Raw genomic sequence first — 26452 nt, forward strand, 5'->3', positions numbered from 1 at the left:
TTAAATTAAAAATTTTAAACCATTTAAAATTTCGACTTTTAGATCAGACGACCAATTCCAACATAAAAAGCAATTAAAACAGTTGATTTCTTTTTGGATACCAATGTGATGGGCAGTGGGACATACAATTCCTTGTCTGCCACCACAAATGGTCACTTAATTATTCGATTTACAATTTAAAATTCGATTTTTAAAAGAAATTCTTTTCCCACTATCCATATTTAAATTCAAAATTTTAAACTATTTCAAATTTTGAATTTTAGATCAGACGACCAATTCCAACATAATAAGCATTTAAAACAGCTGATTTCTTTTTGGATACCAATGTGATGGGCAGTGGGAAATTCAATGTCTTGTCTGCCACCACAAATGGTCATTTAATTATTCGATTTAAAATTAAAATTTGATTTTAAAAGAAATTCTTTTCCCACCATCCATATTTAAATTCAAAATTTTAAACCATTTCAAATTTCGAATTTTAGATAAGATGACCAATTCCAACATAAAAAGCAATTAAAACAACTTATTTCTTTTTGGATACCAATGTGATGGGCAGTGGGAGTGCCTTGTCTGCCACCACAAATGGTCGTTTAATTATTCGATTTAAAGATTAAAATTCGATTTAAACACGACCAATTCCAACATAAAAATAATAGGAAAAGGGTAATGATGTAGCAATCATGATCTCATAGTCCACTATATATATATATATATATATATATATATATATATATATGTATTTGAAATTGAAAAATTTGCATTTGATTCAGAAAGCTCCTCACCAACTTCTGTGCTACACAAAAAATCAAAAGGCCTTTATTAAAGGGGTATAAGTGTACAACCTTTTTTAAAACATTGTAGAATAATAATAATAATGTTTTTAAAGATTTGGGAATTTAAAATTTCTATTAATGATTTAATCTAAACACACATGCAAGAGTCTCTCGTGCATCTTAAGTGAAAATAGAAAATGCATTGATTGTGAAATTCGAATTTCAAAGTTTTAACATTAACAAAAAATAGTAAATGACATTGATTGTGAAATTCGAATTTCAAAGTTTTCATATTAAAAGAATATAGTAAATGGCATTTATTGTGAAATTGAAACTGAAATTTGGAAATTAATTGTGAAATTGAAACTGAAATTTGGAAAACCTTGATTTTATATATATATATATATATATATATTTATATAATTCAAAATTTTAATACCATTTCAAATTTTGAATTTTAATAATCATTCAAAATTTATAAAATTAATTCTTATATAATAAAATATTTAACTCAAAACCATTTTGACAAAGACAAATATATAGACAGCTTGTAAGTAATTGGATACCTCAAACTTGTTATGTCACAAATACAATATGTCCAAGTCTGTGTCATGTTGTGTCCGATGTGATCAGCTTTTAATTTCCAACATAAAAAGAGCCTAAATTAAAACAACTGATTTTGCTAATTAAAATCGTAGAGGGATGCAGAATGATTTTTCGGACATTCAGTGCCTTGTCTGCCAAAATCTCACAAATGCGTTTTATAATCACTCGTTTAATTATTCGATTTAAAGATTAAAATTTGATATTTTCACAGGGGCATAATTCTGAAACAAACCACAGGGAATTTGAACTTTTCCCTTTTTTTTATTAATATCACACTCTCCACCAAAGGAAAATGAATCCATCGTAACAAGATATGAAGTGAAAAAGGTAAACATAATATTTGTTTTTAATATGATTCATATATTTCGTATTTAGATAAGAATTTTTATTGACTGAATCAATAGAAAGTCAACTGAGGTCATCTTATTTATATTTCCTTATAAAACAATTGAGTTATAATAAGTGGTATGGTGATGAAGTGCATATAATAGAAATAAGTTAGATATAAACTATATTGGGTGAATCAAAATAAATTACTGTATCAATTTTCAAAATTTCTATATCAATTTTTTTCTCTTTTTCTTTTTTATTTTCTCGATTTGTGTGTCGATTTCCAACAATTTAAAGATAAATTTATATTTTTACTAGCATTGGGATAACGAATTATCTGTTAAGAATTGCTATAAGATACGAAGCGACGAAAGGTAAAATATTTTTCTCATCTTATCAAGATAGCAGAAAGCATGTACATTATTATTAACTCTCTACATACTCGAATTTATCCTAGTTTTTTTCCCTCCAAACAAAAATCCTCCTAATCTATATTTTTTCTTTACCAATTTATAGTTGTACAAAAAGATTAAAAACAATCAAAGTGAACTATTAAGTAGGGGTATCAATATAGGTTTTGACACGTGGGTCGACCCGCGACACGACACGAAAATTCGTATTCGGGTTGACCCGCAAAAAAATTCGTGTCGTGTTCGTGTTGAGAAAAATGACACGTAAAAAATTCGGGTCATGTTCGTGTTGATGTATTCGTGTTTGTGTCGACCCGTATTTTTTTTAAATTATTTTATTTTTAATTTATTTTAATATCGATCCATTTTTTTAAAAAAAAAATTTGTCAATTACCATTTTGACCCCTATTTTGCGTGTTATTCGTGTCGTGTCAACCCGCAAAAAATTTGTGTCGTGTCAGTGTTGAAGATTTTGACACGAATAAAAATTTGTGTCGTGTTAGTGTTGATGTATTCGTGTCGTGTCAAATTCGTGTCGTGTCGACCCGTTTTGACACCTCTACTATTAAGTCTTATTAGAACTGGGATAATGAATTTTCTATTAAGAGGAATTACTGCAAAGTTATTAACATTTCGCGAATCTTCCAAAAACCTCCACTAAAGCAAAATAAGTAAATTCCAACAAGATGTGAAGGAAGAAAGATAAAATAAAATATTCAGAAAAAAAATGGAATTTTCCCATTTTTATTAAGATAGCATAAAGTATATATGCAGTATCAACTGTTCACACTAAGATTTATCTTAGAATGACAAAGATCCCTTAAGACAAAATCATCATAATCTATCTTTTCTCGTTGCCTATCTATAGATATACAAAAAGATTAAAAACCTTCCAAATGAACTCTTGGGCATTGTTAGCACTAGAATAATGAATTCTTTATTAAGGGAAAATATTGTAGAATTATAAATATTTTGTTAATCTTCCAAAGACCTCCACCAAAGGAAGATGAACCTTGTACAATATATGAAGGGAGATAGGCAAAAATACTTTCCTCATCTTATTAAGATGGCATAAAATATATGCAGACAGAAAGATTGCCCTCAAACAAAATCTTTTTTCTTTGCCTATCTATTAATGTAGAGAAAGATGCTAAATGAACAATTAGGCATTGTTAGCACATTCTATATTTGTGTGAATCTTCCAAGGACCTCCACTAAAGTTAAATGAATCTATTAAAAGTCATGAAGAGAGAAAGGTAAAATAAAATATTCGAAAAAAGTTGGTACTTTCTTCATTTTACCAAAATAGCATAAAATGGAAGCAATATCAACTATACATCACTTAAATTTATCGGAGTAAAAGGGCAAAGACTATCTTCCCATCTATATTTTCTTTTTGCCAATCGAACATAATTCTCAGAATCTATCTTTTTTTCCCCTATCAACAAACGTTTTAAAAACAAGCCAAATGAACTATTAGGCATTGTTAGCTCAGTAATGATTAATGAATCTGTTTTCAATTGACAGGAAATACTGCCTAATTACAAACATTCTGTAAATCTTCCAAAAACCTCCTCCAAAGCATAATGAATCAGTTACAACAATAATTATAAACATTCTGTAAAACTTCCAAAAAAATCCACCAAAGTATAATGAATCTATTACAGCAAGATATGGAAGGTGAGATGTAAAATAAAATATTCAAGAAAAAATGAGAACTTCCATTTTATTAAGATAGCATAAAAGTTATCACAGAATAGAAGGGCAAAGATTTCCCTCCGAACAAAATCCCTAGAATCTCCCTTTTCTATTTCCCTATATCTATAGATGTACAGAGGGATTACAGACAAGCCAAATGAGTCTTCAATGAAAGATTTGAAGAAATGGCTTGTGAAGATTTCTTAACGTGTGAAATAAGCCAATCACGTCCATTAATAGATCTCAACTCCCTCTCTAATCTATACGTAGAATCTATTGAAAATCCTCTTCTCTTCTTATCCTATCCTATCCTATCCTCAGTAGCCCTTCCTTCCTTACTTCCTTGGCTTGCTGTTCTTCGTCCATTGAAGCAAACAAGGTTACCGCGATATCAGCCAGCTTTCTCCCGTTCAACCTTGACTTGTTGTATTTCCTCAATGGTGCATTTGGAGCTTCAAATAGAATAGGAAAAGCAAAAAATTTCTATTTTGGCGTAGTATAGTCAAAATGCTGCTTCGCAATCAGAGTCTACAATAGGAAAAAAACCAAAAATTAATAATTAGATTAATCAATTGAAACACTAGTTAACCAAACTGAACAATGCTCCTGCATTAATACGTACTGCTTCTCTAATCGTTTTGGAGACATGAAAAAGCTGCTTCAAATCTTCATGGTCCACACCACACAACACCTTTATCTGCCATTCAGAATACATACCCATTTCACAACCAGAAATGAAAACTAATTAACAATCACAATGTAAGCTTGAGATTCACAAAGTAAAAGAAAGACAAAACAAAAAAGCTTCAGAATTCCATAATTACCAGAATGTCTTGAGGAAGGGTTTTGAGGGAAGAGCTTTCAGAGTTCAGAGTGATTCTGCCACTGAACATTCTCTTCAACGGAGTCAATGGAGGAGAAGCTTCCCCATTGTTGGAAACCATGACTCTTTTCCTTCCCAGTGTCCCAGTGTAACCATTATCCCCATGCACTAATGCCATTTTGGTAAGTGAAAACTTACCCACTCAAGAATCTCAGAGAAATAAAGGAGTAAAAGAAAAAAAATTCTTTTTGCTGCAGTCTGCGATACTCAAAATTCAAGGACTATTTATCAACGATTGTGAACCCATTAAGGGAAATAACAAGATTGTGGATAAGAATTTAAAAACTTTTTTATTTTCAAAAATAAAATAGAGTCCTAACAAAAAAATATGATCCTCAATTTAATTTCTCAGGATCATATTTTAATCTCTCATAAATAACAAAATTAATAGTCTGATCTCTAACATTTAAAATGGATCTTTTTTAATTTTTTTTGAGGGGTGGATTTTTTTAAATTTAAATTTAGGAGGGAACAATCTTAACTAAAAAAGTTTACTTTGAATTTCTTAAAAATCTTGGATTAATTTTTTTTAATAGGAAATTGAGGTAGGTTATGTTTACAATTTTTTTTTACAACCTCTTACAACCATATCTTAACGTTTGAAAGTGTTAAAAACCCAACCTTGGAGGGATATCTTCACGAAATGCAGTTTCTGCATTCTGTCGTGAAATATCCGGATATCTGCCCGAGAAATATCTGGATATGTGATATCCGGATATGGGAATCTGGATATCCGGATATTTTATATCCGGATATGTACAGTGAGATATCCAGATATTACATATCCGGATATGGTCCCGAGGAATATCCGGATATTCTGGGATTTCGAAGAACAGTAGCTGTGTTGTGTGTACAGTAGGCTATTGGGGGGTTTGTGGACCCTAGTTTGATGAAGTTGAACTTCTGTAATTAATGAACTAAGTCAGAATCAAATGATTAAGGGCTTATGGCTTGGTATGGAGCCTTAAGACGTAAAACGTAAAGGAAAGGCGTTGTCTTTAAGTTATATGCTTGTGGTGCATTATTATTGATATAGTATTGGTCCATAACAGATTGTGAATCTGCTGTGTTTGCACTTTGAGCTGTGGACTCTTGGCTTTGGGTGTTAGCTTGCAAGGTAAGCCTTCGTGTCCTCGGTTTAGCCATGTTGTGGTTCCACCATGTCCCATGGGGGTGTGGTTATATGCATGCTGTGTTACATGCTTTGAATATTCGAAATGTTGTTGAGCTTTATGTGTAATGGCTTTTAATATGCATGTGTTGTTTCATCTTGACAGTAAGCCTGAGTATGTGGCGTCATACGATATGGTGATCCGGGGTGAATGCAAGTGGCGTCTTGCACTATGTGTGGGTATTTGGCGTATATAAATCCTGCATTTCTCTGGCAAGTAGAATAGAATTGACACACATGACATGATTATCTGCTGCATTGCACTGTGTTAGAAATGATTTTGATGAACTGCTTTTAAACTTATATTGCACATGTATGTGAGCTTGGGGTGGAAGATCGTTGAGAACCCCTGGTCTTACTGAGATTTCTTGTTTAGAGATTTCACCCCACGTTTGGGGAATGCTTATTTCAGGTTCAGGTAGTATGGTGACTGATGCCTCTGGCGGCAGGAGGCCAGAGCTTAGCTGATTATGATATTATGTTGTATTGCTGCCATGACTGGATTTGGATGCTGTTTATGTTTCCCGCTATTTATGATTATGTTGTTGTTGAGACTGATGTTGGGCTTGTTGCCTTATTTGAGTGAGCATGGGGATTGTCCATGACACTTTATGTTAGTACCTTTAGATTGGAGTTGTATAACTTGCTAGTTTTTCTGGCCTACTTGCGGTAGTTCCGTGATTTCTAGAGACACACTTTTGTTATCTATGTTGAGGTATTTCAGTTAGCTGTTTTATTGCAATTACATACAGGCGATGTTTTATTAATTGATTAGTAAGCAAGTTGGTAATGATAATGACATCATAATTGAAAAGAAAAAGATATTCCGCATTTTTAATTAAGCGCTGCTTAATACGATAGTATGATAACATTACGGGATATATACGGGGTGTTACATTTATGGTATCAGAGCAATGGTTCGAGGGAAAAGCCTGTATGTATTGCAATAGCTAGGATGTTTGGTTGTGTCTGTCCTGTGTGTTTACTCCGTCGAATTTTATTATGATAATGCATATGTAATCACATTGCGTGGGCCTGATCAACTCATAAATTGTGTAACTTGTGCAGAGTCATGGTAAGATCCGGGAGAACACGAGAGACTTCTGAGGATCAACCCGATCCTATCCTGACTGCATTGGCTGAGATGCAGGCGGCTAGGTTAGCCGATCAGGAGGCCACTAGATTGGCCAACGCAGCAATGATGGATGGTGTTCGCGAGGCGAACCGGATAGCCGCAGAAGAGGTTCGTGAAGCGAATCGGAGGACCACTGAGGATGTCCTCGAGGCGAAAAGGATGGCGAACATGACGATGATGAGAGTCATGTTGGAGGAGATGAGGGCTGGTCCTGCTGCAGGCCAGTTACCACCGTCGCCGCCGCCGCCGCCTCCACCTAGTGTTTAGGATGAGAGCCTGAGTCACATTGGCAGTGCTGCTCATGTCGCTGAGACGAGGGAGACTCTTCTAGAGCCCGCTGAGGATCGTGATGTGTTAGATCGCCGGCTGAATGCTTTCAGGAAGCATAAGCCACCTGTGTTTGAGGGGTCTTTGGATCCTATTGCTGCTGCAAGATGGCTGGAGTCGCTGGACAAGATATTTCGGTCATGCAGTGTACAGACCCACATAAGCTGATGTTCTCGACTTACATGCTGGAGGGCAATGCCCATGAGTGGTGGACGAACACCTCTCGTGCTTATGAGATGCAGGGTCGTGTCATGACGTGGCCATTCTTTGAGGATTGCTTTTTGGGCAGATACTTTCTCTACGATGCGCAGGAGAGGAAGCAGGGGAGTCTGATAGATTGGTTCAGGGCTCGATGTCTGTTGATGAGTACCTGGCCAAGTTCAATGAGCTGGTGAAGTTTGCACACTTTCGGATGGTTCCTCCTACTCCGATATTTTTGGCTGCTAAGTTTCGTAGAGGACTTAGTGAGGTGATTGCTGAGCATATTGCTGGAGCTACTTCAAGGGACTTTGGTACACTGGTTCAGCAGTGTAAGGACATTGAGGATGTCTGCATAGCGAGCAAGGCCAAGAGGGCCAAGGTTGACGAGACCAAGGGGACTGTTAGTTCCACTCCTGTTTCTACTTCTTGGAAGGACAGGAAGTTTGCCGGGAAGGGCAAGGGTAAACAGTTGGCGACTAGGCAGGCGCCTGGTCAGTTCAAGAGGACTGCTTCACAGCAGGGGAGTTTTGCTACGCCTCCTTCCACTCCGAGATGTGCGGGGTGCGGGAAGGAGCATGTGAGACGTTGTGCTTCGGGGCAGTTGGTTTGCTTCCAGTGTGGCAAGGAGGGCCACTTCTCTAGAGACTGTCCGTCGTCGACGGCGAGAGCTGCAGCTGTTCAGGCAGTTCCTTTGCAGATGGTTCCAATGGCTTCTACTTCGGCACCTGCAGTGCCACCTTCTGTTGGGCGTGTATACACCTTGGATAGGCAGCAGTCGGACCGCGCTCCGAACCTTGTTAGAGGTACTGTGTCTATTAGTGGTATTGCTGTTGATGCATTGTTTGATTCCGAGGCTACGCATTCGTTTGTTGCTACCCCGATTGCTTTGGGGCTTGAGTTGCCCATGTCTGTGCTTTCTCCACCGTTGCAGGTGACTACCGCCACCGGAGAAATATGCGATTCTACCACTGTACATCGCGATGTAGCGTTTCAGTGGGATGGCCGTGAGTTCTCGGTGGATCTGATAGGATTGTCGATGGCCAACTTGGAGATTATTCTGGGCATGTATTGGTTGTCTAGAAACTGTGCACTGATTGATTGCTGTGCAAAGCGCGTGGTGATGTCTCCGTGTGATTCCACAGCTAGTTCCTCGCCATATATTTCATTGCTGCAGGCTAGGAAGGCCTTGAGAGCAGGGGCATTTGGTTATGTCATGTTGGGAGGTTTGGTGAGTGGGACACAGGAGGATATCACTGGCATTCCTGTGGTGGGGGAGTTCCTAGAGGTGTTTCCTGAGGAGATTCCTGAGTTTCTGCCACAGCGGGAGATAGAGTTCTCCATTGACTTGTTTCCTGGTGTGGGGCCGATTTCTTTAGCTCCATATCGGATGTCGCCACCGGAGTTGGCTGGGCTTAAGAAGCATATTGAGGATCTTTCGGAGAAAGATTTCATCCGGCCGAGTGTGTCTCCTTGGGGAGCACCGGTCATCTTTGTGAAGAAGAAGGACGGGACAATGAGATTGTCCACCGACTACCGGCAGTTGAACAAGGTGACGATCAAGAACAAGTATCCCCTTCCTCGGATTGATGATCTGTTGGATCAGCTCAGGGGCACTTGTGTGTATTCCAAGATTGATCTCCGGTCCGGATACCATCAGATTCGGGTGAAGCCGGAGGATGTCCCTAAGACCGCGTTTCGTTTGAGATACGATCACTTTGAGTATTTGGTGATCCCGTTCAGACTCACCAATGCGCCGGCAGTGTTCATGGATTACATGAACCGGATTTTCCAGCCGTATCTGGATCAATTTGTGATCGTCTTTATTAATGACATTCTGATTTACTCCAAGACGGAGGAGGAGCATGCAGAGCATCTGAGGATTGTTCTGCAAGTGCTGAAGGAGAAAAAGCTTTATGCTAAGCCTTCTAAGTGTGAGTTTTGGCTCAAATCAGTCAAGTTTCTGGGGCATGTGATTTCAGCAGATGGAGTTGCAGTGGATTCTAACAAGATTGAGGCAGTGCTGGATTGGGAGAGGCCCAAGACAGTTACGGAGGTGAGGAACTTCTTAGGTTTGGCAGGTTATTATAAGAGGTTCATCAAGGGTTTCTCCACGATGGTTCTCCCTTTGACTCGCCTTACCCGAAAGGAGACTCCATTTGTGTGGACTCACGAGTGTGAGGCGTGCTTTCAGGAGTTGAAGGAGAGATTGACTTCTTCACCTGTGTTGATCCTTCCTGATCCTGAGGAGCAGTTTGAGCTTTACTGTGATGCTTCTAGAAAGGGGTTGGGTTGTGTGTTGATGCAGTCTGGTAGAGTTGTTGCTTTTGCTTCGAGGCAAATGAAGCCTCATGAGGAGAACTACCCGACTCATGAATTGGAGTTGGCTGCGATTGTGTTTGCTTTCAAGATTTGGAGGCATTACCTGTTTGGCATGCAGTTTGCGGTGTTCATGATCACAAGAGCTTGAAGTATCTGTTTGATCAGAAAGAGCTGAACATGAGGCATAGGAGATGGATGGAGTTTCTGAAGGACTACGACTTTGAGTTAAAGTACCATCCTAGCAAGGCCAATGTGGTAGCTGATGCTTTGAGTCGGAAATCCGTGAGTCTATCCAGTTTGACGATGGGTGACTTCGACCTCATAGAGAAGTTTCGAGATCTGAAGGTGACCACCTTGTTTGGGGGTTCACTTCTTGAGATGGAGACTGTGAGAGTCAGGAATGAGCTTATGGAGAAGATCCAAGAGGCGCAAGTGCAGAGAAAGTGTCTCGACTACGTGAAGAACCAAGACAGTGTGTCTTGGAATGAGGATGGACTTCTGTTGTTTCAGAAGCGTGTTGTGATTCCTCGAGGTCCCTTGACCGAAGAGGTTATGGAGGAGGCCCATAAGGGACAGTTTACTGTTTATCCTGGTGCTACAAAGATGTATCAAGACCTGAAGAGGAATTTCTGATGGCCAGGAATGAAGAAGGACATAGCTGTGTATGTGTCCAAGTGTTTGATCTGCCAGAAAGTGAAGATTGAACACCAGAAGCCGTCTGGTAAGCTTCAACCTCTTGAGATTCCAGAGTGGAAATGGGAGAGCATTTCCATGGACTTCGTTGTGGGTTTGCCGAAGACTCAGGTTGGCTGTGACTCGATATGGGTCATTGTGGACAGATTGACGAAGTCTGCCCATTTTCTTCCAGTGAAGGTGAGCTTCACTACAGAGCAGTTGGCCAAATTGTATGTTCGCGAGATCGTGAGGCTTCACGGGGTGCCCGAGAGTATCATTAGTGATAGGGACCCGAAGTTCACATCTCGGTTCTGGGAGGCGCTGTAGGGAGCTTTTGGTACTCAGTTGAGGTTGAGTACAACCTATCACCCTCAGACTGATGGACAGACTGAGCGGACTATCCAGACCTTGGAGGACATGTTGCGGGCTTGCACGTTGGGGAAGGGCTCAGCATGGGATAAGTACCTTCCATTGGTGGATTTTTCGTATAACAACAGTTTCCATGCTAGCCTGGGCATGGCACCCTACGAGACGCTCTACGGTAGGAGGTGTCGTACACCTACCTGCTGGTCTGAGGTTGGGGATCGTGAGTTGTTTGGCTTGGACTTTGTCCAAGATACCACCCTGCAGATCCAGATGATCAGGGAAAAGCTGAAGCAGGCGCAGAATCGTCAGAAGAGTTACTACGATGTCAAGCATCGTCCACTGGAGTTCAGTGAGGACGAGCACGTGTTTGTGAGACTTTCACCTGTCACCGGTGTTGGACGGGCACTCGGAGTGAGGAAGCTGAGCCCGCGGTTTATTGGGCTATACCAGATTCTTGGTAGAGTAGGACCTGTTGCCTACCGGCTTGCCTTGCCTCCGAACTTGGCTAACATCCACGACGTGTTTCACGTGTCTCAACTTCGCAAGTACGTAGCGGATCCTTCGCACGTGGTGCAACCGGATGATGTGGAGGTTCGGGAGAACCTAAAGACTCCCGTCAGACCACTCAAGATTCTCGATCGTGGCGAGAAGCAGCTGAGGAGCAAGATCATTCCGATGGTCAAAGTGCAATGGTCAGGAAGAACTCCTGAGGAGTGTACCTGGGAGCAAGAGGACGAGCTTCTCCGGCAGTATCCCGACTTCCGAGACAAGTATATTTTGATTTTGAGGACAAAATCCTAAAAAGGTGAGGAGAACGTAAGAACCCGCACCGTTAATTGAGGAATTTTAATTAATTATGCAAAATTAGGAAATGATTCCATAATTGACCTTAATAATTTTTATGAGGCTTTAATAATTATAATTAATGAGTAAGAATGCTGAAAGTCGTTTTTCGAAAGAAAAGTGCAGATACCGGTTCTGCTAGTCGGTATAATTGCGTACTGAAAAAGTATCCCGAAAAATTATAATAAGTGCATGATAATTACTAGAATAATATGTAGGACTTGTAAAACGAGTTTCAAGTCCAAATAATGAGAACTGGTGCTAGAAACCAGTACTGGCTTTGAAAAGCGCCTACTGAAAAGATGCTCTGAAAATTATAAGAAAAATATGATAATTCTTGTAAAATTGAGTAGGTTAAGAATCCAGAGTTTGGGATTAAAATGCTAAGCGTAGCAATTAAAGTTAATACTGTGTGTTTTAATTGAAAGTGGCTATATATACTTTAATCATTGGGCACAAAACCCTAGACCAGATTTCCTACGTGCCTCCATGTTCTGAAATACCTCCAGCCACCCTTTGCCACCTTCTCCTCCATTGTGGTGAGCCAAGGAGCTTCCTTTCTCCTTGGTTTCTTCTCCAAATACCTTGGGGCTTGTGAGAGCTTGCTTGGTGTGGGAGTGTGAGGGCTTTTCTGAGTTCTTGTCACTGTGACTGAGGTGGAGAGGTTCTGAGTTTGTGAGTTGAGTGTTGTGAGCCTTGGTTATGGCACTTTGAGGTCCAAGTGGTGACCTTTGGTGAGAAAGAACCAACCTTTGTGAAGTCATTTTCGTGTGTCTTGAAGGTCAGACCTGTAGAGGAAGATTTGAGAGCTCCAAGAGCCTTTCTTCCTCTGTTTTGAGCTTTGGTGAGTTGTACCAACCTTGATCATATGTTTTGTTGAATAAAAGAAGTTTCCTTGCATGTTTAAAGAGTTAAACAAGTAACCAACAGTGGTATAACCCTTAAACAGTATAAAGATGCATGCTTTAACGTTTGAAAGTGTTAAAAACCCAACCTTGGAAGGATATCTTCACGAAATGCAGTTTCTGCATTCTGTCGTGAAATATCCAGATATCTGCCCGAGAAATATCCGGATATGGGATTTGGATATCCGGATACGGGAATCTGGATATCCGGATATGTACAGTGAGATATCTGGATATTGCATATCCGGATATGGTCCTGAGGAATATCCGGATATTCTGGGATTTCGAAGAACAGTAGTTGTGTTGTGTGTACAGTAGGCTATTGGGGGTTTGTGGACCCTAGTTTGATGAAGTTGAACTTCTGTAATTAATGAACTAAGTCAGAATCAAATGATTAAGGGCTTATGGCTTGGTATGGAGCCTTAAGACGTTAAACGTAAAGGAAAGACGTTGTCTTTAAGTTATATGCTTGTGGTGCATTATAATTGATATAGTATTGGTCCATAACAGATTGTGAATCTGCTGTGTTTGGACTTTGAGCTGTGGACTCTTGGCTTTGGGTGTTAGCTTGCAAGGTAAGCTTTCGTGTCCTCGATTTAGCCATGTTGTGGTTCCACCATGTCCCATGGGGTGTGGTTATATGCATGCTGTGTTACATGCTTTGAATATTCGAAATGCTGTTGAGCTTTATGTGTAATGGCTTTTAATATGCATGTGTTGTTTCATCGTGACGGTAAGCCTGAGTATGTGGCGTTATACGATATGGTGATCCGGGGTGAATGCAAGTGGCGTCTTGCACTATGTGTGGGTATTTGGCGTATATAAATCCTGCATTTCTCTGGCCAGTAGAATAGAATTGACACACATGACATGATTATCTGCTCCATTGCACTGTGTTAGAAATGATTTTGATGAACTGCTTTTAAACTTATATTACACATGTAAGTGAGCTTGGGGTGGAAGATCCTTGAGGACCCCTGGTCTTACTGAGATTTCTTGTTTAGAGATCTCACCCCACGTTTGGGGAATGCTTATTTCAGGTTTAGGTAGTATGGTGACTGATGCCTCCGGCGGCAAGAGGCCAGAGCTTAGCTGATTATGATATTATGTTGTATTGCTGCCATGACTGGATTTGGATGCTGTTTATGTTTCCCGCTATTTATGATTATGTTGTTGTTGAGACTGATGTTGGGCTTGTTGCCTTATTTGAGTGAGCATGGGGATTGTCCATGACACTTTATGTTAGTACCTTTAGATTGGAGTTGTATAACCTGCTAGTTGGTCCGGCCTACTTGCGGTAGTTCCGTGATTTCTAGAGACACACTTTTATTATCTATGCCAAAATAGAAATTTTTTGCTTTTCCTATTCTATTTGAAGCTCCAAATGCACCATTGAGGAAATACAACAAGTCAAGGTTGAACGGGAGAAAGCTGGCTGATATCGCGGTAACCTTGTTTGCTTCAATTAACGAAGAACAGCAAGCCAAGGAAGGAAGGAAGGGCAACTGAGGATAGGATAAGAAGAGAAGAGGATTTTCAATAGATTCTACGTATAGATTAGAGAGGGAGTTGAGATCTATTAATGGACGTGATTGGCTTATTTCACACGTTAAGAAATCTTCACAAGCCATTTCTCCAAATCTTTCATTGAAGACTCATTTGGCTTATCTGTAATCCCTTTGTACATCTATAAATATAGGGAAATAGAAAAGGGAGATTCTAGGGATTTTGTTCGGAGGGAAATCTTTGCCCTTCTATTCTGTGATAACTTTTATGCTATCTTAATAAAATGGAAGTTCTCATTTTTTCTTGAATATTTTATTTTACATCTCACCTTCCATATCTTGCTGTAATAGATTCATTATACTTTGGTGGATTTTTTAGGAAGTTTTACATAAGTTTTACATCCAACTACCTTTAAGCTCACAACATGTTTAAAAATATTATTCCATACATATAATTCTCAGTCGACAGGAGAAACAATTAAAATGATGATCATCAATTATGAAAATTCAAACAAATATCACAAAATATTTTGTGATATCAGAAATATCACAAAATAAATATCACAAAAACAACGAAAATCAAAACTTAACAATTCATGGATCCCGAATATTTGAGAAAAATTCATCTTTCATATTTTTTTTTTTTTTTATAACATCATCTTTCATATTTTTCAGCTTGAAGAGGCAATTTATTGTCATATCAACTTTCGCAATCAACTCTCCTCATTGATTTCTTATTGTCGCAACCGGATTGCGACGTGACGACAAAAGATTAAAGTTAAAAACAATAGAGTCGCCACCAATGTTTATTTGGGGAAAACATTGGGGGGACCCTTTTATTAAAGAAAATTGGTCTTTCAAAAACAGAAATGGATTCGGGAGTCAATTACGAATAGGGAAGGTGTTAGCACCTTACACCATCCGTCTTAAAAAATGGTTACCTTATATTAATTCTGCAAATTATTGATAAGATTTTAAATATTTATTTTACCCTAAAGAATTAAATAAAATTGATTGTAGAAAAGAAAACTAATTTTTGAAAATTTATTTTGTGCTTGATGGGATGGGTCCCGCTCCGACGTATCTCTTGGTGCAATAGAGAACTCAAAGCTACATCGTTTTATAGAAAATATTTGTGTGTTGGTTAATTTTAATTTTGAAAGAAAATGATTTTAAGAAAGATTATTAATTTTTGAAAAGGAATCCATCATCTCATAATTTAAGGTAGCAAGGCTACACGTAAATTCTTACAAAGCTTACAACACTTGAGGATGGATGACCATACGTCATGTTGTACATCGCTGCTAGGATATTGAAATAAAATCAATTTATTAAATGAATAGAAGAATAATTGTGATTTTTTAAAATTTGAAAGAAAATTTTATTTGACAAAAAATCCACATTTGCACAAGGTTTAAGATAACATAGCCATACGAAAACCCATATGATAAGTATAATACTTGAGGATGAAATACCATATATCAATATTATAAATCATTGCATGGATTAAAACAAAATTTAAAATTTAATTTTTTGTAATTTTTATGATAAAATAATTGATCACATCACACTAAGCTATACAAAATTAAGGAATTCTATGAAGGCAACCAAACAATAAACAATACTAGAAAATATATATATATATATATATATATATATATATATATATATATATATATGTATTTGTCATTTGATTTTTAATTAATTTTTATGTTTTTTACTAGAAACTAAATAAATTGTAGGGTGAGAATACATAAAAAAAGGTAAAATTATAAAACCAATAAAAATAAAATGAATGTTAATAACGCCTATTTATTTTTTTTCATTTTACCTTTTTTTTTTAGTTTTCTACATTAGTCATTTAATTTTACTACAACTAATCTTATCATTTTTTATTTTTTAAAATACTTGACCAGAACCCAAAATATATAATCTATTTCTTTCTTAGAAAAAATGACCAGCCCATGGTTGATGAGCTTAGTCAATCAAGCCCAACGAAAATTACCATACATGGCCAAATTCAATCCTTCGATTTTTTGAAACCTAACACTAAATGTTCACAACAAATAACATGTACTTGATGTAGAAGGGTTTATTTGAGAAAACTTGCAACACGATGAAGAAGACCGGTGGACAAGCAAGGTGGCGAGTGTAGAACTCTGGAGCGCGAATGACGTGGTGGAGCTCGAGGTAGGTCTGCGATGGTGCGACATGGTGGTTGGCTGCTAGTGTGCGATGGAGACGACGCGGATGACGCGGTGGAGTTCAAGGTGGTTCGGCGGTGATGGTCCAACAACAGTGACTACACAAGCCCGATGAGCTTCATGGTACAACGGCAGCATTGCAATGGTTAATGGTTTGATGATGGTTCAATAAATGGCACACATGTTTACTGTATATATTTTTTCTGTATTTGGTTTTGTTCCGGATGGCCCAACCACTAAGCAGCCCAATTGCTCAAACCCAACCCCTAGCTCCAATCCACGTCAGCCCTAAGGGCTGACGCGGATCCTCACATCCCCCAACGTTGCGACGCATCCAAGGGAAACACCAAAATATCCCACCTTGGGACCTCAACCCTCAAAGGCGACCGTCACAGGCACCATAAAGGGAAGCTGCCCCTTTGCCCAGTGCTGACATCGCCAGACGCAGAAGGCGCAGCACTGCCACAATGGCAGCGCCTGCCACGCCTAACATTGCCACCATGGGGTGAATCCCAAGGACGGTTGACCCCCTCCTCACCAACCCACACCATTTTCCCTATAAATAGCCCCATTGGGCACACGAGGAAGGAACCTTATGTAACATCATCCTGCCCATTTACTTTGAGTCATATAATCCTTTAATTATCCATTGTTGATTGCTTGCTTATACTTGGCACAGTACCTCTTAGCCTGGTCTGTACCTGAGCTACATTTACTTTGAGTCATATAATCCTTTAATTATCAATTGTTGATTGCTTGCTTATACTTGGCACAGTACCTCTTAGCCTGGTCTGTACCTGAGCTACGGGTATTATCCATACAGTGGCTTATCCCTGAAGGAAACATAGTGGGCTTATAGATCCCAACGGTACATTGGCGCCGTCTGTGGGAAACTATAAACTTCTATTCCCATTCTCCTACCAAAGAACCATAAGACGCAACTTACAACTGAACATGGTTGTCACCACCAGAAGAGCAGAACAAGCTAGGGCCACGACGCCAGAAGGGCACGTACAAACAGTACACCCAAACTCTCGGCCATCCATGCATTCAGTACACCCAAACACCCAAACAATACATACAAAGGGAGCCGAGTCAATGACTCCCACAACCTAGATAAGACGGTCAATAAAGGTAAGAACCACGCTGATGAAAGTAGGAAGGGCCACAAATCATCTAAGTATGCTAGTCGCCCTTCAGGGCGCGACACATCAGGACGCCAATCACACAATGTCCTGCAGACTGAATACAAAGAGGAACCTAAGAGTAACCAGCGGCCCCATCAGCCGACTAGAGAAGCCACAGCATACTGCAAGTTTTTACCGCAGCAACGGCCCCAGCACGGAGGAATGCAGGCACCTCAAAGACGAGATTGACGAACTCATCAAGGGCGGTGCTCAAAGACGGGGAGGAGATGGTGCTCACCTTGCTGGAACTGGAAGGCGACACCGTGAGCGTAGCAAGTCGCTAGAGAGGAGAAGAACCAACCAATCCAATGCACGACCCCGCCATGAGCGTGACAGTAGAGAGGACTCGCCAAGAAGGCTCAGAGGACAAACAAACCCAAGTCGTAGAGGGAGGCATGAGGAAGAGAAAGAAGACTCAGTTGTCATCAAGCATGAAGTGATAAACATGATCTCTGGCGGATTGAGCGGAGGGGGAGAAATGGCGAACGCCAGGAAGAAACACTTGAAACAGTGCTTGGCGGTCGCAGGCAAAGTCATTAGCAAAGCAAAGGACGACTGTGGTCCAACCAGGCCTAAAATCGTTTGGGACATCAGCGATTTAGGCGATGTCCTCCCAGGGCATGACGACCCGCTCGTCATTCAAGCAATAATCGCCAACTTTGGCGCTAATCGCGTGTTTGTCGATCACGGCAGTTCTTCTGATATTTTGTTTTTGCCATGTTTTAGGGTGTTAGGGTTTACAGTTAATGATTTAACTCCTGCCGCAGGTGAACTTTCAGATTTCAATGCTACCACCACTAAGCCACTGAATGTGATCAATTTGCGTCTCTCCCTTGGAACGCCACCAACTTCACGGTCTGCGGACATCCAGTTCCTAGTGCTTGACACTCCATCAGCCTATAACGCCATCCTCGGCAGGAGGATGTTCGCCGCCTTTGAGGCGAGCGTCTCACACCCCCACTTGGCGATAAAGTTCATAGCCAAAGATAATAAAGTCGCAACGGTGCGAGGAGATCAGATAGTAGCCCGGAGCTGCTACAACATATCCTTGAGACCAATGGCCAAAGTCACCTTCAAAGATGAGCTGGCACCCCAACAGAGGACAACCCCGCCAGCTGAAGGAGGTCCTGGCGAGATGGGGAAGGAGCATAATCAATGTTTCTTAGTGGAGTTTGACGCTCGGGACGATCCTAGGGTGGAGCACGGCAGACCCACGCCCGATGGAGCATTGAAACACGTTTTGTTAGGCGATGCGGATCATCAGACAACAATAATCGGGGCGACCATTGACCCCGAAATGAAAGGCAAGTTGATCAAGCTGCTAAGAGACAACAAAGATCTGTTTGCTTGGAAACCGTCAGACATGCCGGGTATTGACCCAGAAGTATGCAGCCACCGTTTGTCTGTGGATCCCAAAGCAAAGCCAGTTTCCAAGAAGAAAAGGAAGTTTGGTTCAGATCGCCAGAAGGTCATTGATGAGGAAGTTAAAAGGCTCCATAATGCTGGGTTCATCAGGGAAATCAAGTACACTACTTGGTTATCCAATCCAGTATTGGTGAAAAAAATGAATGGCGCGTGGAGAATGTGTGTCGACTACATAGACCTAAACAAGGTCTGTCCCAAGGACGCCTATCCTTGTCCCAGCATCGACCAGCTGGTCGATAACGCACGTCAAGAAGTGTGAAAAGTGCTAGAGGTTCGCTGATATACACAAAGCACTGCCTGAAGAGTTGACATCAATCACCTTGCCATGGCCTTTCTACAAATGGGGAATCGACATCTTGGGCCATTTCCCCATGGCGGCTGGCAGGGTCCAATGGTTACTTGTCGCTATAGATTACTTTACCAAATGGGTAGAGGCAGAACCCTTAGCCACAATAACGTCCCAGAAAGCAAGGAGGTTCTTTTGGAGAAGCATTGTCTACCGCTTCGGCATCCCCGGAGAAGTCATTACTGATAATGGCACTCAATTCACCGACGCTAAATTCCGTGAGTTAATGAGCAGTCTGCAGATCTGACATCACTTTGCCGCAGTTGAACACCCCCAATCCAACGGCTTAGTGGAGTCAGCCAACAAAATGCTGGGAAAAAGGAATTAAGAAGAAGCTAGAAGCACACAAAGGGGCATAGATAGACAACCTTGACAACGTCCTGTGGGGATACAGGACAATCGCCCAGTCATCTACTAGGGAGGCACCATTCAAGCTAACTTACGGCACCGAAGCTATGATTCCTGCAGAAATTGGTGAACCCTCCTGGCGGCGAGAGCATGTAACTGAGATCGCCAACACCCAAAATATGAAAGAAGCTTTGGACCTGCTGGACGAGCTCAGAGGATATGCCGCACAGTCTGATCGCCAGTCAAAGGAAAGGTCTGCCGCTTATCACAACAAGAAAGTCATCCCCCGAAATTTTGAAGAAAAATATTTGGTGCTTAGAAGAGCAGACATAGGAAATAAGAACGTCCGTGAAGGAAAGCTCGCCCCTAACTGGGAAGGACTGTACCAGATATCCAACAAACTGGGGAAGGGAGCTTACTCCCTCGAAACACTTGAGGGAAAGGCGATACCAAGGGCGTGGAACGCAGATAAACTTAAGAATTATTATAGTTAAACTATCATGTAACACTTCATGCACTTTTTTCCTTTCCTATGTTTTTGTCCCAGTGGGTTTTACTTGGAAAGGTTTTTAACGAGGCAGAGTTTCACACTTTCAATGAACTGATCTCCAATCCAGCAACTCTTAGTCAATTAACGTGATCAACTAACGGGACGGTTCTCACCCTCGCTTAACGTTGGACTTAGATGGTTCTCACCCCCAGCCAACGCCCAACTAACGGGACGGTTCTCACTCCCGCTTAACGTTGGACTGGGATAGTTCTCACCCCCAGCCAACGCCCAACTAACGGGACGATTCTCACCCCCGCTAAACGTTGGACTGGGATGGTTCTCACCCCCAGCCAACGCCCAACTAACGGGATGGGACTCACCCCCGCCTAACGTTGGACTGGGATGGTTCTTACCCCCAGCCAACGCCTAACTAACGGGATGATTATCACCCCCGTTATAGATACACAAGGGCGATCCCCACCCCAGACAACGCCCAACCAATGAACGGATACATCAAGTCAAAATGCAGGAAAGGAAAACAAAGGGAAACAAATTCATTGAAGATTAAACGAAGTACAAATCCGCAGTTGACATACCAACCACGGCAAAGTTAAGAAAAGCTACTGGCTGACACACCAACCGTACAACACTTATGTTAAAAATTAAGAGTCAAGTTGACGATCGCCAGCATTGACGTTGCCATTAGAAGCTTCGCGGGCTTGGTCAATCACGCCCTCCTCCGCGTTGCCCAAAGCTTGGTCAATCACGCCCCGTACTGCAACGTCGCCCCCAGTCGCCACGTCCTAGCCAGCCAAAACCTCATCAGCAGGTTCAGTCTGAACGTCACGTCTGACTTCGTCTTCTTGAGGATTGTCTTCACTGTCGGCGTCATTGGCCGGGAGGTTTTCATGCGCACCTTCGTCTTCATCAATCTCAGGCCTAACCTCAATAACCTTCACTCCACCACCCGCAAGGCGCTCGACTATTTTGTTATCTTCCACCTCATAGTCGGGGGTGAAACCAGTGAGGACAAGTTCTGGATACCTAACAGAAACTTGCTGAAGGGCGTTGTTGAAGGAAACATACATAAGTTCAGCTAATGCTTCCTCCAACTTTTCCACCTGCCCAGTGGCTTTCTTGAAGTCCTCTTCTTTGGTGTGGAGGTTTCCTTGCGCAGCAAACAAATTCGCAGACAAATGGTCTCGGTCAGTCTGAAGATCCTCTTTCTCCTTTTTGACCTCTTCCAAGGACTTTGCTAAGTCAGCCTTGTCGAAGGACAGCCGCTTAACTTCACCCTCAGCTTTCTTCAGTCGCCCAGACAGTGACCTGTTGGTAGTTTTCCTGTTAGCAACCTCCTTACCAAGGCGCCCAACCTCAGACGTAAGGCCATCCACTTGTCGAACAAACTCGTCAAGACTCTCCTCCTGAGAAGAGCATCGGTCATCAACCGCAAGGGCAATCTCATGCATCCCCAAGATGCGGCCGATGACCACCTGGGTACAGTTCATGAATGCCTGACGATCAACGAGCTCAGGCACCTCCATCTTCAGACGCCCAATGTTTGGAAATCCATTGCCAAGGTCCCTCTCTGACAGTTTGAGGGCCCTGCCAACATGGATCTCAACAGGAGGTGGAGGAGGGGAGTCTTGCGCGCCAGCTGTTGGGCGAGGCTCTCCATCATCGCCAGCACTATTCACCAGCATATCACCATCACCCGCATCATTAGCAAACTGTTCACGCCCATATGGCTCGCGGCGCGAAGTCTTATAGGCCCGGGGCGGAGTCAAACTTTCATCTCCCTTTCTATTCAGCGGGGACCCCCCAATAGCAGGAGACCCTGACCCCAAAGTCGATTCGCTAGAGAATGAGCTCCCCATCACGCCAGTGGGCTCTTTAATTATAAGGCCAGTCGCCCTCTTTTCCAGCTCGCCCGCTGGAATGTCTGCAGCAGTTCGAATCTTCTTCTTCTTCGGTTGGACTTCTTTCTCCTTTCCTTTGTCAGTGTCTTTCCTCTTCGGGGCGAGATTCGGTTGGATTTGCTGAGTCACGCCCTTTGAGGCCTTAAGCTTAGTTGTCGCTTCACGTGCAAGCCTCAGAGTCTCCATCGGCAAATTTCCAACTGCAAGATAGGAAAGACAAATGTTAGTAAAGATGGTTAAGACTCACCACAGTAGCAAATAATACTAAACGCCATCACACCTCCATGACACAACACTTGCTTTGAAGGCCACCGGTCAAGGCCTTCTTTCACCTTCACAAACCAATCCACCATCATTACTTCCTTAAGAGACAAGGCTCCCCACTCAAAAGAATGCCGTCCGACGAGCGTCTCATAATGGGCCCTGATCCAATATAGAGGAAACCGACTCTCCCTACTCGTCGGCTCAATGAAAAAAGGTAACTCCCCCTTACTGAGCACCAGTTCAATCCAGAAGTATGTATGGCACCAGTTCTTATATGAGTTGGCGTACTGAGCAAATATCGATCCTAATCCAGTACCCGCTTTCAATGAAACCCAACCTAGCCTCTTCAACGAAGGCGACACCTGAAAGCAATAAAAGAACAACCGTACAGAATACACCATTCCAAAATACTGGCATATCTTCTCGAAGACACGAATGAACGCCCAAGCGTTTGGGTGCAATTGGGAAGGAGCAACTTGTAGGTGGGCGAGCACTCCCATCTCGAACTCAGATAAAGGAAATCTTACTTTCTGATCCGTGAAGTGAGTCTTATACACTGCGAATCGCCAGTTAGATCTCGCCACACTGTTAGGAGTATCACAAACACGTTGATCACTCCCAACCGCGATTGTTTTCCACTTTGCTTCATGTACGCCATTTGGGGTAATGTCAAAACTAGCTTCAGATTGGTAATCAAGGTTCAAAATCTCCCCAGTAGCATAACTTGACTTGGATGACACCACCAAAGGGTCTACCCAATTCCTCGCCAATGTGCAGTCGCCTTCTTGAAGAGTCGCCATAAGCCAAGGCAAAGTTGTCTTCAAATTCTACAAGGGAGCGACAAATATACAGTCAATCACCAAACACTGTTTCAACCGACGGGCGGATATCAACAGTGAAGGAACGCTTCAAACCTCCGCAATACACAACCCTCACTTGTGTGACCGTCAACACTCTCCTTACCAACAACTACAGGAAAAAATAACTCAAGCACAAACAACTTACCGTCAGAGTCAGAAGTTGCTGAAGAGCTTGAAGAATAAAAATCTGAGTAGCTTAAAGAAGAAGGCCACCAAGCAGGCGGTATCTTATAAAGCCCCACGTCTTCATAGATGGCGCCCCACACGCCATACTTCACAAGTCGTCCATCTTCTCGGTGGAATCTACCTAGTCGGTTGTCTGTGGATTCGTCATACATACGGCGATGGAAGGATCGGGAAATGTTAGGAATATGGCCCCGTGACGTACTCAAGGCAATAAAAGAGTTAACAGTCGGGTGGCGAGGCTTATAGTAGTACTCTATGGGGCGATTTCGTGGGAGACGGTTAATAGAGGACAAAGGTCGAACAAGTCACCCTGCTCCAAAGGCAGAACGCCGTGAAACATGGCGACGAGAACCTCTCTTTTGTTCACAAGTGCGAACAGAAGACCTTGGACTACGACGATATGAAGGGAGAGTCCTAACCCTTCACTTGAACCACCTGACCGTCGCCTTCCAGAACTGGCAGACAGACGCCTACCAGACCCAGAAGCGGTCTCATCACCAGAAACCTGGCGTTCACCACGAGGTCGAGAGCCAGATGCTTCACCCAAGTAAGGTAGCACAGGCCCCTAAAGCCCGTTTCGACAGGGGATTTTGAATCTCCTCTTCGGTAAAACTCAGAAGTTCAGGAATCCTACCATGGGGTAACGACTCAACCCCAGAGACTAAAGAACGATAGGAGGGAAAACTGCTGCTTTCCTCACCACGCTTAGCAAGATATTCCTGCATAGCTGGCCCCACTGAACAGCCTTCGAGTGAGTCGAAGGCTTCATCAAACTCTTCCTCCTTAACCTCAACCTCCATCTTCGGTAAGAACAACCCAGGTGATTTTAACCATCCCCAGAAAAAGAAGAGGAGAAGCGATGCAGAAAGAAGTACAAAAGAATATCAAAGAAGAAAGAGTGAAACACTGTACCTGAGATAATGCAGACAGTGAAGAAATGATGACCGGCACGAGCACTATGGCAAAGAAGGAAGAAGCACAATGTAATGCGCACAAACAAGAAGAACAGTAGTTAACGTGAAGAAGGTCCTCAGGAGGAACGAACCTCCTTTTTAAAAGAGGAAGGAGAGCGAGATGGCATACACGTGTACAACCAAATCTTTTTCCGACCATAGGATCTCATAACTGTTAGGTGATGGGCGACTGTGATGAAGGGCTTGATGGTAATTTCAGGGGGACAAGACACCCTTCACGTCGCATTAATGTGTCGTGCCTCGTAACAATGCAGTTACTTGCAATGATGGGAGAAGCCATCAATGCAACTCCTCGAAATTCAAAGAGACACCCTTTGTGTCAGAAAGGCGAAAGACGCAAAATACCCCTTGAAGGACGTCGGACAATGCAGTTACTACTCCTACACCAATCAGGAGACGCCTAAATTCCTCGAATGGGCGACACCAACCAGAGGTCGCCCAATAATTTCGACTTGGCACCAAACTACTCCCACACCATTCAGGCCACACTGAACTAGCTTTCCCTGGCGATGCCACCTAGAGGTCGCCCAACGAATTCGTCTGGGCACCAGCTAACGAAGATCACTAATCGCCATATCGCCAGAAAGGCGCCGCCCAAAGACTGTAACTTGGCACCAACCTACGCTTGCTACCAAGCTGGGGGGCTCCTGTTCCGGATGGCCCAACCACTAAGTAGCCCAATTGCTCAAGCCTAACCCCTAGCTCCAATCCACGTCAGCCCTAAGGGCTGACGCGGACCCTCACATCCCCCAACGTTGCGACGCATCCAAGGGAAACATCAAAATGTCCTACCTTGGGACCTCAACCCTCAAAGGCGACCGTCACAGGCACCATAAAGGGAAGCTGCCCCTTTGCCCAGTGCTGACATCGCCAGATGCAGAAAGCGCAGCGCTACCACAACGGCAGCGCCTGCCACGCCTAACACTGCCACCATGGGGTGAATCCCAAGGAGGGTTGACCCCCTCCTTACCAACCCACACCATTTTCCTTATAAATAGCCCCCTTGGGTACACGAGGAAGGAACCTTATGTATCGTTATCCTGCCCATTTACTTTGAGTCATATAATCCTTTAATTATCCATTGTCGATTGCTTGCTTATACTTGGCACAATACCTCTTAGCCTGGACTGTACCTGAGCTGAGGGTATTATCCATACAGTGACTCATCCCTGAAAGGAACATAGTGGGCTTATAGATCCCAACGGTACAGGTTTGAAGATGTTTAAGTTATAAGAAGTATGGGGTTTCTCTCCTATTTTTCTTCTCTATTTTTTATATTTCTTCTTTTTTAAAGAGTAGCCAGAAGCCAAAAAAAAAGTACCAATTTGTTCTGCGTTTCTGATTTTATAGAGGAAGAAAAAGAATAGCTTCCCTCATTCTTTATGGGGGTAATAAGTAGAAGTGAACTCTTCAGTGTATTGCAAGGGTGTTATGCTAAGACCACATAAAGATCTTTTCAATGTTCCATTTTTTGCTTTGCCTTTTTCTACTCTCATAAGTAAACATGGTGCCTTGTAACAATAACCAAACCTCCATTTCAGAAGCTACATCAGTGACAAGATTTTTTTTTATTTTTTATTTTAAATTTGAATTTCCTAGACAAATTTTGGTGTCTACACTTATGACAAAATAGTTGTTTTTCAAGTGTATATCATATCACTTCTCCAGAAGCAAACCAATACTGAGGAGATTGTTTTTCAAAGATGGAATATAATAGACATTTGAGTATATGCCTTACCTCCATTTTTTGTGAAAATCATAATTTTTCCCTTGCCTTTGACTAGAACCTTTGATAGATCTCCAAAAATGACTTTTCCTTGAACTTCCTCATTTAGTTCTGTGAATAACTCTTTTTTGCCACACATATGATTGCTTGATCATGTGTCAAGGTACCAAACATCTTTGCTACTATCCTCATCACATTTGTAAGTGAACAACATGGTCAGTTCATTAGCTTTCTTGTCATTTGCGATATAATGACTTCTCTCCTCAACTTTAGTAGCATTTCTTCGTTCATAGCTGAGATGACCATATATGTTACAATTATAACACTGCAAGTGAGATTTATCACCTCTTTGTTGAAATATTTCTCCTCCTCAGGT

At 41.9% G+C, this 26452-nt stretch overlaps 1 protein-coding gene across 1 annotated transcript; it reads right to left on the bottom strand.

The window, feature by feature from the left end:
• Positions 1–4300: 4300 nt before the first annotated feature.
• LOC133297297 (F-box protein At1g61340-like) lies at positions 4301–4818 on the bottom strand. Its single transcript, XM_061496408.1, has 3 exons — positions 4642–4818; positions 4440–4514; positions 4301–4345 (listed from the first exon to the last, which is right to left on the bottom strand). Exons 1-3 carry the CDS (start codon positions 4816–4818, stop codon positions 4301–4303), a joined length of 297 nt encoding a protein of 98 aa, XP_061352392.1.
• Between the last annotated feature and the right edge of the window lie 21634 nt (positions 4819–26452).

The sequence above is a fragment of the Gastrolobium bilobum genome, unplaced genomic scaffold, assembly GCF_033153095.1.
Source record: "Gastrolobium bilobum isolate Gb01-03AN ecotype WA unplaced genomic scaffold, APGP_CSIRO_Gbil_v1 utg8393, whole genome shotgun sequence".
NCBI classification, from domain to species: domain Eukaryota; kingdom Viridiplantae; phylum Streptophyta; class Magnoliopsida; order Fabales; family Fabaceae; genus Gastrolobium; species Gastrolobium bilobum.

Bases quoted from the DNA above. Each gene is read 5' to 3' on its own strand.
- LOC133297297 (XM_061496408.1), bottom strand. From the start codon at position 4,818: ATGGCATTAGTGCATGGGGATAATGGTTACACTGGGACACTGGGAAGG. The intron at 4,515-4,641 runs GTAATTATGGAA...TCTGAATGGCAG, and splicing joins CCCTTCCTCAAGACATTCTG to ATAAAGGTGTTGTGTGGTGT. The intron at 4,346-4,439 runs GTACGTATTAAT...TTCCTATTGTAG, and splicing joins CCAAAACGATTAGAGAAGCA to ACTCTGATTGCGAAGCAGCA.